Source organism: Anser brachyrhynchus (assembly GCF_964034855.1).
Source record: "Anser brachyrhynchus genome assembly, chromosome: 5".
In the NCBI taxonomy this organism is placed as follows: domain Eukaryota; kingdom Metazoa; phylum Chordata; class Aves; order Anseriformes; family Anatidae; genus Anser; species Anser brachyrhynchus.
In genome coordinates this window covers 39304053-39322072 of record NC_137699.1, presented here as the reverse complement: position 1 = coordinate 39322072, position 18020 = coordinate 39304053, and the positions used below count along the sequence as shown (strand labels likewise).

The 18020-nt window shown below is 38.4% G+C and overlaps 1 protein-coding gene across 6 annotated transcripts in view; it reads left to right on the top strand.

Annotated features, from left to right (window-relative positions):
* LRP5 (LDL receptor related protein 5) overlaps nucleotides 1-18020 on the top strand; it is a 161716-nt gene that overhangs the window by 65820 nt on the left and 77876 nt on the right. For all 6 annotated transcript variants that reach the window (XM_080593163.1, XM_080593167.1, XM_080593166.1 and 3 more), the window contains 3 exons: nucleotides 204-401; nucleotides 5241-5437; nucleotides 7448-7579. In XM_080593163.1, coding sequence (XP_080449289.1) covers nucleotides 204-401; nucleotides 5241-5437; nucleotides 7448-7579 — 527 coding nt within the window. The remainder of the gene's footprint in view (nucleotides 1-203; nucleotides 402-5240; nucleotides 5438-7447; nucleotides 7580-18020) is intronic.

The window sequence follows — 18020 nt, the reverse complement described above, 5'->3', positions numbered from 1 at the left end:
TGCTCTCTGGAATGGTGATTTGAAATGGTGAGTGCTAATATATTTTGGGGTTATGTATTTGTGCATATACACGGCTTTAAGGTGCAACACAAAATAAGCAAAATCAAAACAAAACACTTTAGAACTCTATAAAAGCCACTATTCCTTCTGTTGCTGAAGCTAACAAACATGTATTGTCATATATTTTCTCCTTTCTTTTTTAGATACATGTATTGGACTGACTGGGGGGAAACACCCAGAATAGAACGGGCAGGAATGGACAGCAGCACACGAAAAATAATTGTTGATTCAGATATCTATTGGCCAAATGGACTCACAATTGATCTTGATGAGCAGAAACTTTACTGGGCTGATGCAAAATTGAGTTTCATTCACAGAGCAAATCTGGATGGTTCCTTTAGGTAAGTTTCCTTTAGTCTGTAATATGGTGTGAATTATTCCTCATCTTCTGCATTTGTTTTGCACTGAAACTTTTTTCAGTAATCTAGAATAATGTAAATGCCTTATTGTTAATTTTAACCTCAATTGTTGATAGCCTTGCAAAAATAAAACACCCGCATGCCATAAAACTGACTTTAAAATTTAGAGTATTTATATCATTATTTTACTCTAGATAGTTTCTAGCCTTCTTGTACAGCATTTTTTTAAGGCTTGTACTTATCTTTAGAATAATTGGAAATGCTCTTCTGTGGCTCCAGGAAATCTAACATTTAACCAATGCTTATAGGGATTTTACAGGATTTTACTGTATTTTTTACAGCGGTGTAATATATGTTGAGACACCTGTCCTTGGCCCTGTCCAAAGATGTACTTTGTGACATGCCTATGAAGTAACCAAATTCAGCTTATTTCAGGTTGTGAGCAAATGTCATTTTCCTAAGGCTTGATACAAAGCACAGTATACAAGTTTTGTTTGGAGGGCTTCTTTACAATGGTCCCTGTTGATTTTTGGCAGAGAAATGACCCTTTAGACAGGCCAGATTTGGGCACTTGAGTTTGTACCTGAATCTCTGTGAAGTGTTCAATGGGCACGTTGCGTTGGCTCTGAAGGGCAGCTGCCATCTGCCCGTGAAATGTCCTGCTGAGGATGCAGTTCTCTGCGTTTTGGTCCAGCTTTGGTCTTCAGGTAGTCTTAAGAAACAACCTGTTGAATAGGCAGTAGTATACTGAATGCCACGCTGCAATTGATTTCTGCACAATTAGTAGAATTACGTTTGATTTGGTTGCGTGAGGCACACAGAATTATACCTTCTTAAGTGTAGCCTACCCAATTCTTTGGATCCTAGATTTTCACATGAAGACTTAAGCATGTACTGGGGTTGCGTGGATAGCAAGCTCACAGTGCAGAAGTCTTTCTGCTGATATTCTTTTTAAAAGCAGCAAATTATGACACTACATTATCACTTTACTGTAAGAATACTGTAAATGAGTTGTCGTATCCTGAAACACAACTTCAGATGCTGAGATTTTGTTAATCATTCTAAAGAAGTTTACCTTGAGGAAATAGAGAGGGATGTTGGGTTATGGCATAGTGCTCTGCCAAATTGTGCATTGTCAGCAGGTTGCTATCCCGACGTGTCAGCAGCACCTTAAGGCAAACTGGAAATTGCAGTGACCTTTATATAATGCACATAAACTCTGTATTTTAAAACATATAAAATTTATTTGTTATGAAATCATTGAGTATTGATCAAAATTCGGAGTTTTATGTCTGTCTATATAATATGCCTCCCCCCTCCAAATAACACTGCATTTTTTCATGGTGTTTTTCATTTCTTTTTGCAGAGGTGCATTCTGTGCCTGATTTTCACACTCATAAAAGAGGCATAACAATATTGACATCCTTTATAAAACGCTCTAAGTTCTATTGAGAGTACTGTGTAAGAGCTAGATAATGGTGGCATTGTAGTCAGTGACAAGTACTAAGTGACAGTCAGAAGTATAGACAAGGGAAAAGGCCTTTACAGAAGCGGAGTGGAAGCTCAAAGGCTTGATACAGGTTCATAGAAAGAAAATACTGTCTCAAAATTCTAAATCTAAGAGTTTGCACGCAATGTAAATACGTTTCTCTAGTTTGGGGGTAGGTGGCAGAGTGTAAGATTTCCCGTCGCAGTCTCAGATTTCTGCCAGTTCTCTTACATGTGCAAATTTAATAAACGTTACTTCTAAGTTTGAGTGAAAACTTAGAGTTGGAATTGGTCGGTCAAATGTATTTTGCTTATGTTAAGGTAGAGAGAGACCACCTGAAAGAGAAACAGCTTTTGAATACATTAATCCCAGCAATCAGTCCAAATTATTCTGTGATAAATTGGTGCATTACACTCCCTCCCCCCTCACGTGCAGTTTTGTATCATAAAGGAATCGGTATTTTAGGAAAAATTAATATATGTGCTATTTTGCATTAAAAAAAAAAGTTTAGCTCACTGATGCACACTCTTATTTTACTATCAGCTGCTGGAGAGCTGATGTCACACTGGATGTCAGGACACTCCTCTGCAGGATGTGTTCTGTGAAATTCCTTGTCTCTAACTGCATGTGGGCTTCAGGCATTATTTAGTATAATAGCTTAAATGTCATTTAGCTGTGTATGTTTTAGATTGTAACTATGACAAAATTTCCTTCTTAAAATGTTATGCCTATTAATAAATCCAATGAACATTGATCTTAATTTTCTTTTTCAACACTCATAGAAAAAGTGAAATCTTTGAAGTTTCAAATGCTTCTTCTCCTCCCATCCCAGAATTGCTTCAGAATTCAAATAAAAAGGAAATGTACCCTCTGCATGGTGGATTAATGCTACTGGATCAATCTGCCTGTTACATTAGCAAGATTCAGTTTCCAAGCATGTCAGCTGGAACTTTTTCAAGGGATGTAATTACGGGAGAGGGGGAGACTTGATATTTAAGAATGATGGAAATAGGTACACTATATAGTGGAAAACAGCTGCTACAATACTAGAATACAAGTCCAGTCACTACTGTTACTAGTTTAAAAAAAAAAAAAAAGAAAGCAACAGCAAAGGTGAGAGTGGACATGGAAAGTGAAATCAGTATTTCTATTTGTTCTGCAGTATTTCATGGTGAGAGAAGTGATAATTTGAAGTCCAGAAATGTTAGAGCAGTTTTAGTTTTATATCTGGAACAGGAAGAATAATATTGTTTTTCCCCATTGTCTGCTTTATACATGTATATGAAAGTATTTGTTTGCATTTGCCAATCTGTTTTAAACCTGTCCGTTATGCTCAAGATGTCTGAATACATATGAAGAATTCTAGGGCTATGTTTTATTCCCTCTCAAGAAACTGCAAACGGTAGCTATGCTGATAAAAACGAAACAATCCTTTCCTTCCCAAGCATTAGATGTTTTTATTATTATCATTAATCTCATCTACGGAAACAATTCAAATCTGAATATAGGTGTAAGAAAAATGCATTCCTTGCTTTCCTTCAGGGTGATGCTGAGACTTAAGGTTTCTCCAAGTTTTATGCTGAATAAATTGGAATACTGGTTTGCTACGTCAGAGCACTGGTTTAGAAGGCATGTGAATGCCTTTTTGTTTGTACACAAAATGCATGAAACTTGTGAAAACTGAGTTTGTGTTATTTTGACTGAGGAGTTGTCAAGTGTGTTTACACTGAGTGAATGCCTCTGAAACTGAATCTAAATTACAAAAATTTATTGCGATATGTATAAACTTGGGGATCCTGTGAGTTCAGAAAACATGTTGGTAGTGTCATGTGTTTGGTGAAAATGTGAAAATGCATGCATCCACAGAAGCAAAGGAGTGTGGTTGAATGAGGAGGGTGTGCTGAAAAACATCTGAAGTGTTTCTGATTTATTTTCATCACAAGTATTTAGTCTTAGACAAAGTATAGCTGACAGGAGACAAACAGTTTACTGCTTTTAGGGAGAGAACACTCAAAAATAACACATCAAAAACCCCGCAAAGTGTCTAGTATTTGAGGTGACCCCAGAAAAACTCGGTGAGAAATAAGGTATCCAGGAAGGACGTGTTTAATTGAGAGGAGAGATGGGAGGGAAGAAGAGAGGTAATAAGTTGGCAGAAATCTCTTACTGGGTTTGAACCTTCTAGGGAGGAAAGAAGATGCTCTCTGGGCTTTGCACCTCTTTGGGCTTTGGGAGCTACTGAGCTAGGTATTTCATGTGGCTGTGAGATGGCATGAGCTGCTGCAGTGGTAAGGAAGCTGGTTCCCGAAGTAGGCAAGGTATTTTTCCAGATGCTGTCAGGTCGTTTTCTAGGGCAAGCCTTTGCTCTACATTTCAAAAGGGATACCGAAAAACTTTTTTTTATGCTGTTGGGCAAGTTAGGAGGGGTAATTTATAGAGACTCTTAGGTCATTTTTTCATTTTCCTACTATAAGGAAGGACTGGCTGCAGCCGATGATCCAAAATTTGGAAATCCTGGGTAAAGAAATCATATATTATAAATGGAGACCAATAAATAAATAAAAATTAATGTGTTAATTGGAGGAGCACACTCCAGACCTGTGTTTCCTCCAAAAGGCAATTGTATTTGGATGTTTGCACAGCCCTGGTAAGGAACTTTGGTGTGGCCTTTCAGAGGTCAGTGTACAGCTGGATTAGATACCGTGTTGCTATGAAACAAAGTGTATTTGTTTCCTCATTGCTATGAAGGAGCAAAGTCTAAATTTTCATTCCTGCATTTTTGCATAGCTAACTGTGTATTTGGGAGGTGCTTGCCATCACGCTGTATGGGCATGCTGACGTGATGTGACTCGTGGCTGCTAAAAACTACTTTTTTTCTTTAATTTGCAACTTTCGAGGTTAATTGTTAAGTTTGTCCTACGGTGGCTGCTGCTAACAGTGATTTATTTGAAAGCATTTTCAAATTGATGTGTGAAGAAAACTAATTTTCAAGTTATAAAGACTGGGGGAAAAAAAAAGGAAAAAAGAATCTGTACCATGAGTGCTTTTAACATGCAGTAGAGGAGGATATATGTAAAACAATTTGTAAAGATATGCAAATGAATGTGTTGGTTATGCGTCTGCTTGGCTTAAGTTCCTCTAGATTACTGTAAAAACTTACTGTACGTTTCACTGTGATTGTTGCTTTCATCACCAGATGATTCTCTTGGTCCAGTGTTTTTATTAAAAGATGACAGTTCCTATATGAGTTGTTAAGAGAGCCAGATTTTTTTTTTCCCAATGGCACCTGCTGAAAGCAATGCATACTAATCCTTGCCCTTTCTTTTATCTAGGCAAAAGGTTGTTGAAGGTAGTCTTACTCATCCGTTTGCACTGACGTTGTCTGGGGACACTTTGTATTGGACGGACTGGCAGACACGCTCCATTCATGCCTGCAACAAACGGACAGGAGAGAAAAGGAGAGAAATATTATCTGCCCTGTATTCGCCAATGGACATCCAGGTCTTAAGTCCTGACCGGCAGCCTTACTGTATGTTTTACTTTTCCCTGAAGCTTTTTGCATTACTTTAATTTGTTTGTCAGGAATAACATTAATCATAAAAATGGTCAATGTGGAAAGTTTTAGTGTTTTAGAAAACTTTTGGGGAGTTTGGTCTCTAAAGGTGTAAGTACCCGAGTCCTTTACATCTCTTTGAAAAGTTCAAGTAGGTAGGATCTCCTTCATCATCCCAGTTGGTAACAAAATCCCAAATCCAGGGCAGTACTTCAGTGACATATTTTGATTTGGATAGCTCAATGAAAGTGATAAAGACTTGCCTCACAACTTTTTAAATACCATGATTTTAAAGACAAATGAAAAAGTGCATATCATGGCATTTTAAAAAAAAATTATAAGTACAATTACCATAAAATATGTAATGTTCATTTTGTACTTATAAGGGTAATTTTTGAAGTCCACACTTGACCTTGCTTATCTTCAATATGTAACAAATAGTTCGTGAATGTTTTCAGTATGAATGGCATTTAGTCCTGAGCTTGTATAAGAAACATGTATGCCTGTAATTTTTTTTCCTTTGTGTGTGGTCCTTCAAAGAAAGTTGAGTGTAGAGAATGGAGTATTGAAACAGCCTATGTGTATTTTGTATGTGAGTGATTTCATGTAGAGATCAGTCTATTTTTTTTAGTAGGAATGTGGAAATGTGATTTTAAAACGAGTGGAAATGTATGTAATTCACTAGCTGTGGGAAGAACCATCTCTTGCCTAGAGGAGATACTCTTGCCATTTGGATTGGCTTCTTTGTTTATGCCAACTATAACGTTAGCTTCCCTGAAGATAGCATCTGTTTTCCTAGTAAAGTTTATAGGATGTCAGTAAACAGGCTTGAAAGTAAGCAAAAGGAGTTTGAAGATCATCTTGGTGATGGAACGTGCAAATTTTCATTGAGGTTGTCAGGTATGAGTAGCACCCTGGTTTATATCACTGCTCCAGATAAGAGTTTGTCTATACTGAATTCTTGTCATTGCTTTTAGCTAAGGTTATGTCCCAGCCTTGGGTCACAGTATTTCTGGGTCAGTCACAAGAAAATATGATGCACAGGGAAGCAGCATCTGCTGAAAATAGCTCAAATGCTGTTGACTTCATTAAGATCTGGCTCAAATTCTTCTCCATCTTCTTTCTCACTGCCTGTCAGTGGAAATACCAAAAATCAAATTAGCTGAATTGTTTTTATTTTTAGAATAAAGTAGTTCAGAAGCTTATTCAAACTGTGATTGATTTTTGGAGAGGTCTTGCACAGCTTGCAAGATTTTTTTAAAATGTGGCAATGTTGTCTATATTTATGGTTACAGTTTTGTCTGTTGCAGTTGTTACTTGCTCCAGGTAAATGAGATAGGTGTGTGCAGTTGCACTCCCATCCTTACCCCCCACCCTCCTTATTTTTATCTATTTATTTATTTTACATTTTCAAAATAGCTGGGAGGCTCAGAGAAAAGAGTAACTGTAATCTTTTTAGTATTTGAGCTTTTCCTAATGTTGATGAAATATGCAAGGGACGTAACATGTTCCCTTCATGCATTTCCTGGAGATTCAGGGATATGTCTTGCTGAAAAAGCTCTACAGCAGAGAAAGGTATTTCCTAAATGTAGCAGCACTGTAATGTACAAGCTATTCCAAGCCCCAATTTTCTTTTTCATGGTGCTTAGCAGACCCACCGTTTGGCAAAGGAACTAGTGTCCGTGGTTCTTAGCTGTATTGAGCTTGAGAAACATTGAAAGAACTGCACAGTGAGAATGTGCAGAGCTGTCAGCTCTTGTGAAATTGGCTTTGCATGAGTCTCAAATTAAATACCCTCAGAAAGAAGTTTTTGGGGAGGTGGGGAATCAAATACTTTATTTTATGGCTCCTCTGTCTTTTAAAACTAAACTTGTGCCAGTCATTTGTGATCTATAATTTCTTCCTCAGAGAGGGTTGGAATAGCTTTAGGGGTTATAGAAAAAAAGGAAAATAAAATGTATTGATTGTTTGCTTGGTTTCTTGAAGTTCACACTCCATGCGAAGAAAACAATGGTGGTTGCTCCCATCTGTGCCTGCTATCTCCCAGAGACCCCTTCTACAGTTGTGCTTGTCCCACTGGTGTGCAGCTAGAAGATGATGGCAGGACATGCAAATCAGGTAAGAGCCTGGCTTTTCTGCAGTAGCAGCCTTGGCTTGGCTTGGGTTTGCTGCTTAAAAGTTGAATCGTGAAGAAGTGGATTGACAACTGTGTGACATGCTGAAATTTACCTGTTGCTCTGAAACTGCTGAGTTTTTGTCCTAATTGCAGAAACTTTGCACCTAGATCTCTGAGTGATCAGAAATTTTGTGCCTTTTGACTGTGTCACCAATTCACTCTAGAGAGGAAGAGGCACGCAGAGGCTCTTGTGGAAGTGATTTATTAGAATTAACCTACTCTAGGACCTCTTTCCATCTGGACTGAGGACCGCGGACAGAGAGGTCTGCTCCCTCCTGTTCATTGGCTTGTAGCTACTGATGCATAGTGGTGGCCAGGTTGTTGCCTTCCAGTTGCATCTCAAAGAACAATGTGCTTGAGATACCTTCTGTACACTGAAATGCCAAAAACGTTCAAGGCACAGTCCATGCGCCCATGTACTATTTCAGAGATAAACCTGTGTGTTGGCTCAGATTCGATTAATTTCATAATGAAATAGTCCGAACAGAAAAATGCAAAGTTAAGGTTTAAACTAAAATAAACTAAAAATACCATATTTCTGATGCTGAAGATGATTAATCCCTCTCTCTTTGGGCTGTTCTTTGTGAAGGGATATATGAGGAAATTACGCAGGGAACTTTTTCTTGCTGAATCTAGTTTGTGATTTTGGACATTAATTTTAAAAAGTCAGCCAAGGTTTTGTGCAAAGCAGCTTATAAAGTTTGCTGATTGAGATAATGTAGGTAGAGAAAATACTGTTCTAGGTGCCTATTCCCTGTCACTGAAAAATAGATGAGTCTTTTGTACTACCATAAAAAAAAAAAGCTGTTCAAAGAACTAAGAGCTAGAGTATATGCTTTAAATGAAGCGTATAACTAGATGCATATTCATATTGATAAGTTGAGTGAGACAGGTGGTATACTTGGAAAACTTGGCTTTACTGTTGATGAGGAAGCTTCTTGTACAAATTCATCTTACAAAAACGGGATTAACACTGATATGGCCATAGAGATGCTAGGAGGCAAGGTTTAAGACAATGTTCTGATTACAGACTGAAAGACACTCTATTGCCCGTCTCTGCTGCGTTTTCATGAGGCTAGTCAAAGTGTATAGTCGCTTAGTGTGTAGTCTGATGCGCCTTGATTCCTCTGAGTACTAAAACAAGCATAATAGACTCCTTTCATTTGTGAACTTGAAGCAGAATTTGAACACTGAACCTCCAAGGTTTAAGGGCCAGCTTTATTAGCTCATCCTGCTGCAATTGAAAGGCTTATAAGGTAGTTCTTGCAGCTGCTGAAAGACCTTTCTCTTTCCTTCTTCCAGCTTTGGAAAGTTTCCCTTTCACAGCCTTTAAAAAACATTGCTGAATACGCAGGACAACCTTTTTAGACGTTCATATTGACCTTATGTTTCTGGCAGTGGGAATGAAGGTCAGCCTGCTTTTGGTGTTTTGGCGGATAGCACAAGCAGGAGTGACTGCTTTTACTGTGCTTTCACCTTTCCATTGTCAGGGCAGACAATCTGTCAAGGGTGTTCTGTCAAAGGAGGGCAAAAAAGTGGGATGGGAACAGGAAATCTGGTTTTGCATAAGAATGTGGCCTTTTGGTTCAGTTTTATGGATTATTTCTTTCCCAAGCTCCACATCTTTTGTTGTCCTGTCTGCCTTATGCCAACATCCATGTGCTTCTCTTTCCACTCTTATTAATTAACTCCTTGGTTGCAAGGAACTGACTTTTTGTTCTCTGCACGAGTCCTTTGTAGTAAAGCTGTATCAGGAATTACTGATGCAACAGTGTTGACCACCTCTCCATTTTGTTCCCTATTAGCTAGAGCACTAAGTCACTTAGGCATATCGAGTTCGTTGACATTAGGCTTTTAAGGCAATTGTAAAAATGGTGCTGGGGATTTGTCTGCAAGAGGAAAAAGCATTTTGTTTCAAAATTTGTCTGTATGGGGAGTTCACTGGTACAAACATAGCTATGTAGTGTTACTGTATAGCTCTGTCAGAAAGTATTCTTGTGCAAAAAAGCCCTGAGATTCTTAAGCAATTTCAGCTTTCTTGGATACTGCAGAATATACACATATAGTTCTCATATTCAGATATTCTGTATAGCTCACTGCAGAGTAGAAGTGTTGAATGGTAATGGGCCTAAGTAATTAAGAAAATATGAATTCAAGAACAGACAGTGCCACTATTTATTTTGCTGTGGGTTGTCTTTATACATTGGAACTTCAGAAGTCTGGATTTTTAGCCTTTTTCTAAACATATAAATGTTGATATGCTGAAGCTATTACTAACTGTATCTGTATTAAATGAATAATTCATTATTCTGCAGTCTTAGCTTTCAGTGTTAATTCATTTCTGCTTTCTCTCTGCTGAAGAGTTATTCTGCATAAATTAAAAAAGTTGTACAGTAGATATACGTCACTAATAATGTTAAATATATGGACAGATTGGCAACTGGTATCAAGTACAAGGTCTTCTCTGGGAACATGTACTTGTTCTGTGTAGGTAGATGCTTTGTGTCGCTTCCCTCCAGACACATGATGTTAGTCTGTTTTGCTCTGTTGGTGTGTGATGTTTTCTTTGCTCGTTGATAACATGGACTAGTACTTCCAAGAAGACTGCTTGTGTAGAGCCATTCTCAGTGCAAGAACAGGTTTTATATCTGTAAAGGACAAAAAGCCAAAACTAACAGCTTAGCATGAAAACAAAGCACCTGTTGCATGCACTTTAAATCAGTTGATTTCTCCTCTGTCCACACCCTTACCTGGATTTGGTAGCAAAAGATGAGTGCAATATTTGAAAAGCATTAATAAGGTCGTTCTGGTGTCTGTAGTGGCAGTCTTGTTGACTGGTGTCTTTGATCGCTGAAGGTACAGGCAAGGTGAACGCTCCTCTAGCTTTTGTAGAGTTGGGTAAGGAGGTTGCAACCACATGCAGCTCATTATCTCAACAAAGTTGTTCCCTGAAGCAGTTCTGTGAACACTCAGAGAAGTGATCTTTCAAGCCAAGATCTTCAAAATTACGTATGAATTTGTGTTGGACCACTACTGGAAGGGAGGACAAGGAGGCTTATGACCTGAGATACTGAAAACAAACCGACCTGTTTGTCTATATAAAAGTATTGCCAGTTGCTGGGAACAAGATTTAAACGGTATGGGACAAAGTAGTAATTGGTGTTTTGTTTTTAACTTTCAATTTTTAACTGTTCAGTAGAACAGCAGCTTGTAACAAATAGAACTTGGGGCATCTTTGCTGCTGTTCTGGTTTCGAAATGCTGTTAATTTATCTCATTACAGTTTGTAATGAGATACTACAATTTGTACCACTTGATGTGAATGGAGCCATGATCTTTCCATCTTGCTCTACATCATCCCAGTCTCTCATAAAATACCAGTATGCATTATTCCAAGATTGAGCCCATTTCTGCAAACTGTGTTCAGCAGCTTGTTTCTCTTATGTTTCTGGAAAATGTGTAATTTCTTTCTGCAGTATTCAGTGTTACTAGCATACAGCCACTGCTGCCGGCCTTCTAAAAGAATGTTTAAAACCTCATCTTTTTTATTAGAAGTGGATATGTTTCCCAATAAGTGGCTACCCCTATTCTTAAATCCCCTCCGTGTTGCATTCCCAAAGGATCTTACTCTCATTGTGCATCATTTTGTGATATCATGGTACTAAGTCAACTGCATATTAAGTAAAATTTATTAGAGTTTTAAAACCAATCATCTGATACCACAAAACATTTTGAGTAAAAGCTCAAAATTTAGTCCCTACCTCACCCTCCAAAATTTTTAATAATTTGGATCTATGACTATAAAGAATTGAAGTGAGTAGAAGAAACTAGGACTTCAGTAATGCTTTTTTTATTGCATATATTTTAAACTCAGTAGAGGTGCTCAGAGGTACCTAAGCTCAGAATTAGTCTAGGATCCATGCAGTTTCTGGAAGCTGCATACTCCAAAGTTCTAAAAGCAATATTCAGTTTTTTATTTTTGTTTCTCAATAAATGTGTAATGCTTTGTTGCAGAATTGTAAATTGTTGTAAAATATTTCAGTAAAAATTACATATTTTTACTTTATGCATTGCATAACTTCATTTTGCAAATTTACTTGGCCTGTGCATCGTTGTCTTTTGATCCATTTTAATTGTTCTGGTTTTGGCTGGGATGGAGTTAATTTTCTTCACAGCAGCCCATACAGTGGTATGTTTTGGATTTATGACCAAAACTGTGTTGATAACACACCTACGCTTTAGTCATTGCTGGGCTGTGCTTACCCACCCTCCAGGCCCTTTCTGTTTCTCACGCTGCCCCACCAGCCTGAGGCTGCGCAAGAATTTGGGAGACGACACCACCAGGACCGCTGACCCAAACAGACCAAAGGGCTATTCCACACCACATGGTGTCATGCTCAGCAAAAAAACTGTGGAAAAGGAGGAGGAAGGGGGTGGCATTTGGAGTTATGACATCTTTCTTCCCATTTAACTTTTGCACAATGGTGAGTGTCTGATAGGTGCTTTCCATGGAAAAATGCTGTTATTTTGTTGTTTACACATTGCTCTTTTTTTCTCTTCTGCGGTATTTTAGTTGTTTTTCTCTTCTCAGGTGCTTTTTATATTTTTACATATGAACATATAAGGTTTTTATAAGACCCTTTTAAGGTTTAATTTCTCTTCTTAAGCTAGAGATGCTTTCAGGGTGAAATTACCAGTTCAGTAAAGTACATTGAGGTGTAATTTGTCCATTTTGTGATGCGGATGGAAACCTGGCCCTGCCAAGCTCAGTGGAAGGCTCCCATTAGTTTCCTTGGGACAAGGGATAGCATCCAAGAACCTCTGGATATTTTGTGATGCTCTTTAATAACCCCAAAGTGTTTGATATTTTATTTTTTAATTTTCTTAAATGGAATGGAGGAGGATAAGCCTTATTGTGTCAGAGGAGATTGGATTATAAGGTAGATATGACTGTTTCGGGGGAAAAAATACAAATGGTGTGTGCAATAAATGCTCAAGTGCAGAAACTTTTAGTGTTTATATGAATGTGAGTGGGACGTATGGCATGTTCACCTCAACTCAACAGAGAACCATTTCTGCAGGAGAAAGCAACTGTTATTTGCTTGAAAGGGGGAAAGCTTGGGCTTTTGAATCAATCTCATATGGTGGTAGGAGCTGTAGGGTTTATGCTGGGAAGACAGGACAGCTGTAGTTTCTCAAATGAACTATGGAAAAAAACATTTTCATAATTGGGGAAGAAGGCAGCAGCTTTAGGTGTTTGAATATTCATCTCCACTTTTTTATCCTTGTTTCTGTTGTTGAGGCAGTTGATCAGGGTTGGGCAATATTCCCAAATGTGGTATTTCTCTTTGCCCTTCTTCATAATGCAAAACAGCAGTGTTCTTGGAACCTGCTGGCTCATACTGCAGGATTATGCTATTTTTTATGCAGGAAATAGGATAGTATTGAAGGAAGAAATGTTAAGGCATTTCTTTCTCATCTCCTCTGTGTTTCTTGGTACACATCATATATTTTAAAAAAATTGGTGTCTACAGTTCTTTCACTGAGCAATCATCAGCTTATTTGAGCAACTGAGCTTCCAAGCAGGACAAGCAGGAGGATGAATACCTCCATTGTAAAGTCTTTCTTCCAATGCAATTTAACCCTTGTGACTACCAGAGGAGAAGATCCCTTTGTTCACACATCTTCCTAAAGAGAAACAGTATGGACTAATCCAGACTTTCTGATTAAATATGTCAGCTGGTAATTAACGATGAACAGCCTCTTGGTCAAAGGGAGCAGTTAAGGAGTCGATTGTTATTTGGGATAATTGCTGTAAATCAGCTCCCTCAAGTTCCTGAGAAGGCTTCTCCTGGAATCGTGTGAATAACACACAGTAACTGGCAGGAGGCTTCTGGTACTTGGAAGATGCTGGAAGATAAATCTTGCAGATTGGTAGATAAACTCTGATTATATTCTGGTATTGATGAAGAGCTGTATTGGGAAGGAGCGTTCACGTACATATGTGTTTGTTGGGGGAAAATAAACAATAGAAAACCTATTTTCTACAAAAAAAGTTTGTGGAGAACAGTATTGAAGGGATGCCTGCATGCCTGTCTCCTCCCCTTGCCCTCTCTGTGATTGAAATGCAACTGTGGAAAAACAAGATCTTCTCATTGCAAAATGCTTTGACTTCATAGGTGTCTTTTGTCCTGTGCCTGGTGTCTGGTTACCATGGGGAGATCTTCAGAAGTTCTGGAGGACTTTTTCTTGTTCCCCATCTTGCATCCACTGTGATCCCAGTGGTGTTTCACGTTTCCTTCGCCTACCAAGGAGTAGCTGACCCCCTGTGTTCCCTTTGTTAGGCTGAGTTGGGGCCACCTTCAAGCTCACTGTGATGCGTTTTTTCCGTCTCTGAGTGAGGGATTTGTGTAATTGGTGTCACCCTAAATGTCTGCAGCCACTTCAGTTCTGTACTCTTAGTTGTTTTATGTCTGTGTCCCACCACCACAGCAGATCTAGTCAAAGGATCCATGGGTGTTGTGCACCACCAGGTGAGAGGGAGAGAGTTTGGATAATAAAGCAAGCGTGCAAGTAGCGTGCAGTGGCATTCCTGCAAGGTGGAGAATTAACCAAATTCCAGGCATGAAAACGAGATGCAGTAGGTTGAAAGAGAAAATAGCACTTCACTACCTACATCCAGACCCCATATTGGCCATGATGTATAATACAGGAACACACCCCATTGACTCTTTAGCACTAAAACAGTGGGACAGAAGGTTATTTACTATGTTAGAAATACCATACGTGAAACTCCATTTCACTGAGATGCCTTTGCAATTAACCAGGAAGGATTGTAAAAGCTGTCCAGCAATGGGTATCGGATGATCTAGGAAATCTGGAGGCTACTCTGCAAATAAGAAATCAATGAGTGAGCCATCCGTTTTGATATGAGCTCCATAACTTATTTCTCCTAGGGTTCCTCCATGTTCTTTGTTGCCAAGGATGATGGGTCTTCCCTTCAGTTTTAGGAAACTTTAGCTTCTGCGTGCATCAGAAACACAATAGTGGAAAATCTGTCCATTTATGTGCTAGTCGTGAACCCTGTCTGCATCTATTAAGTAAAGCAATGTAGTTACCCCCCCTTCTGTTTCTACTCTATTTCATAAAAATTTCATGATTATTTTTTCATTCATTTGTAGCTGTTGTTTGTTTTGAATCTGTTTTTCCCCTTGCTTTTGTCAGTATGTTATAGTATGATTTCATTTGATCTGCATGAAAAGATTACATTGCTTTCTATTCATAGCATCTTTTATCCTCCTAAATGGGGAGTACTTTGTGTAGCAAAGAAATGAAACAGCCTCTTATGGTAATGGCCGTGTTTAAAATTTCATTGGATAGAAGCCATGAGAAACACGCTGTAAGGAACAAACCTGGAGGGAGTGTGGAGCATTCTGGAAGATCTGCCACATCTTCTAGCTCTGTTTTCAGTGAGTTTACTGGATTTTACCGGATTAATGAATGAAACTCTCCTTTCGGTCTTTGACATGTTTCGGATTGATGACCACTTTGAAAGACTCTGAAATGCAGTCTAGTTCAGAGCTGGTAACTAATTCATTTTGTGTGTGTGTGGATGTGTGTATAGAAAAGAAAGCAGCACTTCCCCTTCTCAGCAATGCTGAGTCTCTAGCTAGGCTTAGTTTTTATGCTGCAGTAGAGCCACACCTTGTGTCTGCAGTGAAAAGGTTTGTGTGTAAACTTTATCTTGCATTCTCCATGGGCTAAGTACATGAACGTGGAAAGTTACCAAGTCTCAGTGCTAAGTTGTTAAGCTGTTCTAGCTTGGCTGCATCTTCATACTGTGACCAAGCTCTGTTTTACTGCATCAAAGTAGCAACAATAAGGTTGAGATTTGCAAACCCCAATTTACAGTTGTTTATAACTTTTTCCGTGATGTTTACCTTCTGACAGATGATGATGATGTTAGCGCAGAATTGATTTTTTTTTTTTTGTGGCTCCATCTTACTTGAAACATAATAATTAACACTTAAACTTCAAAGCATTACACAGCTATCATCCTCAGAGGGGGCCCATGGGACATGAAGTATTTATTCCTATTTGTGTTAAGGAGGAAAACAGTGCAGAGAAACTAATGTATATGAGGTCTCTTGGTGAGTTGGAATCATTTGTGATTGGAATGCACAGGAGCAGGAATGCAGTAAAACTATTGTGTGTTTCTGTTCAGTATTTCAAAAAAGTGGTAATTATGTATCTTGCTGGGTTTTAATGGATTTTTGATGGCATGTATTTGAAGGTGTCACCACCAAAACTCTGTTTAACAGAAACTAGTTAAGTGGCTGAGACCCTGTAAAAGTTAGTGATTTCGTAGTCTGAGCCAGAAGGGTTGTATGTCTCCAGGAGAGACTAGGTGCTTTAAAACTTTAAAACCATGCTTTGCAAGGAAATACCAGAATCCAAAGACTGTACTTTTTTTTATAGCAATGGAAATTTCTGGCACACATTTTTTTTCCCCATCGTATTTCCTATAGCTTGCAATGGACTGTTGTTAATAATTCCGTGTAAAGAGGTGTTAATTTTTTGGTAATAAAAAGTAGAAGCCAAGGCTGATATCTGTAAGATAACATTCTTTCTTTAAGGCACACATAGTACAGACAGTCAAACCTTAGGGTAAGTGTTAAGACTTATTAATTGTTCAAATGCTTTTTGGATGAAGTGTCTGTACAAGGGCAAGTTCTTTTCTTGGAACTGAGACAGACACACAATGGTGTTGATCTTTGATTCAGGTTACTACCAGTGCAGTTATGACTGTTGCTTTATTTTGAAAAGTTCTCATAAGAGTTGGCTACTCCTCTGTTGGTAGTAACTTCACAGAGCTTTGTGCTCACAAATATAATATGTATGTATTATGTATGTACAAACTGTAGATGTTTCACAGAACCTAGGTCCTAAATTAGAATAGGGTGTTAACTGTGTCTTCTCTGTTGCAACAGCTTTCTCTGGAAGAAACATTGCTTTATGTCTTAGTCAGCTGTTTTGTGCTAATGATTTTATCAGATGTAAAGTTTAATTAATACTCTTGAGTTTTTTGTTGTTGTTTTTTGTTGTAATCCACGCCCCCCCCCCCCCCCACTCCAGTAGTCATATGAATGTGTCATAACCCTGCCTGAAATTGTAGATCTTTTCTGGTTTACGCAAAGTAACTATTGGAAGTCTAGAAGTCTGCTGCTGAGATAATGGAAGGAGCACTGGACACCAGCTTTTCACTATAGCATGCAGGCAGATATGATGTAATTTGTGAGTTACGTGAGTGCTCTGGTATTTCCTTTCGTTGTCATAAGTGTTAGCTTTCCTTATGCCTACTTACCTTTCAATTCAAATTCTGTCTAAATGTGGGCACTCAAAACATTTTTTTCAAGTAAACCTTTCTTAATTCTATTTTGTTGATTGCTTACTCTCACTGCATGCAATGCTCAGTTATAAACTAGTAAACCTGATGTGTGCTGCATGCTTCCCCTGGTCCACAGTATCAAGTAGGAGGAGAGCACATTCCCTGCTTTTCCCAACCCAGAGCCATCACCACTGCAATGTGAAGCAGTGGTCTCTTACTCTCAAACTGGTATGTAAATAAAGAAATGAACTGGGATACACAGTAGTGTTCTTGTTTCAACTGGCTCAAAATGTACATACACAGGAAAAAAAAAAAAGAAAACAACAACAACAAGAGAATGTAAAAAGAATTTCCATTTATTTCTAGGTGTTACCAAAGTTTGTTTCAACTCCTGTAAATATTTTTACATTCTGCAGGAGCTGAATAACAAAAGTGGGGTTTGATACCAGATTTAAACATCTCATAATTTCATGACATCATTCTTCCTGTGGTGTGAAGACTGGCTAATGCTAAACACTTGTGCAAGATGTAACTGTTTTGAATATTGGCAAGATTATTAAACAGTATGGCAACATTTCCTATTTTCATCCACTCTATACAGAATAATGAAGTTTTCTCCCACCCCCTTATTTCAAACAGCCTGTAAAAGAGTTGCCTGCAGTCAAAGTACTTCTAATGGACTGTTTTCAAAAAGAGCTCACTGCTTTGTTCCACAAAGAACTAAAAGCTTTACAATTATTATGGTTTATCTGATTTTCCACGTAAATACAGAGATTTCGAAAGTTGCCTTTAAATAGACTGTGTATGTGCATATGCATGCACATGTGTACGCAGAACTGGGGGAAGAGTCCCACAATGGAGCATTGTTCTAGCCTGATTAGCAGACAGACAAATGGGAAAGGAATAGCATGGTGTTTTCTGGCATAGATTAGCAGAAGCAACCACTGCAGTCTACATTTGTTTAGATTGGACGAATAAATTGGAGCATTTGTTACT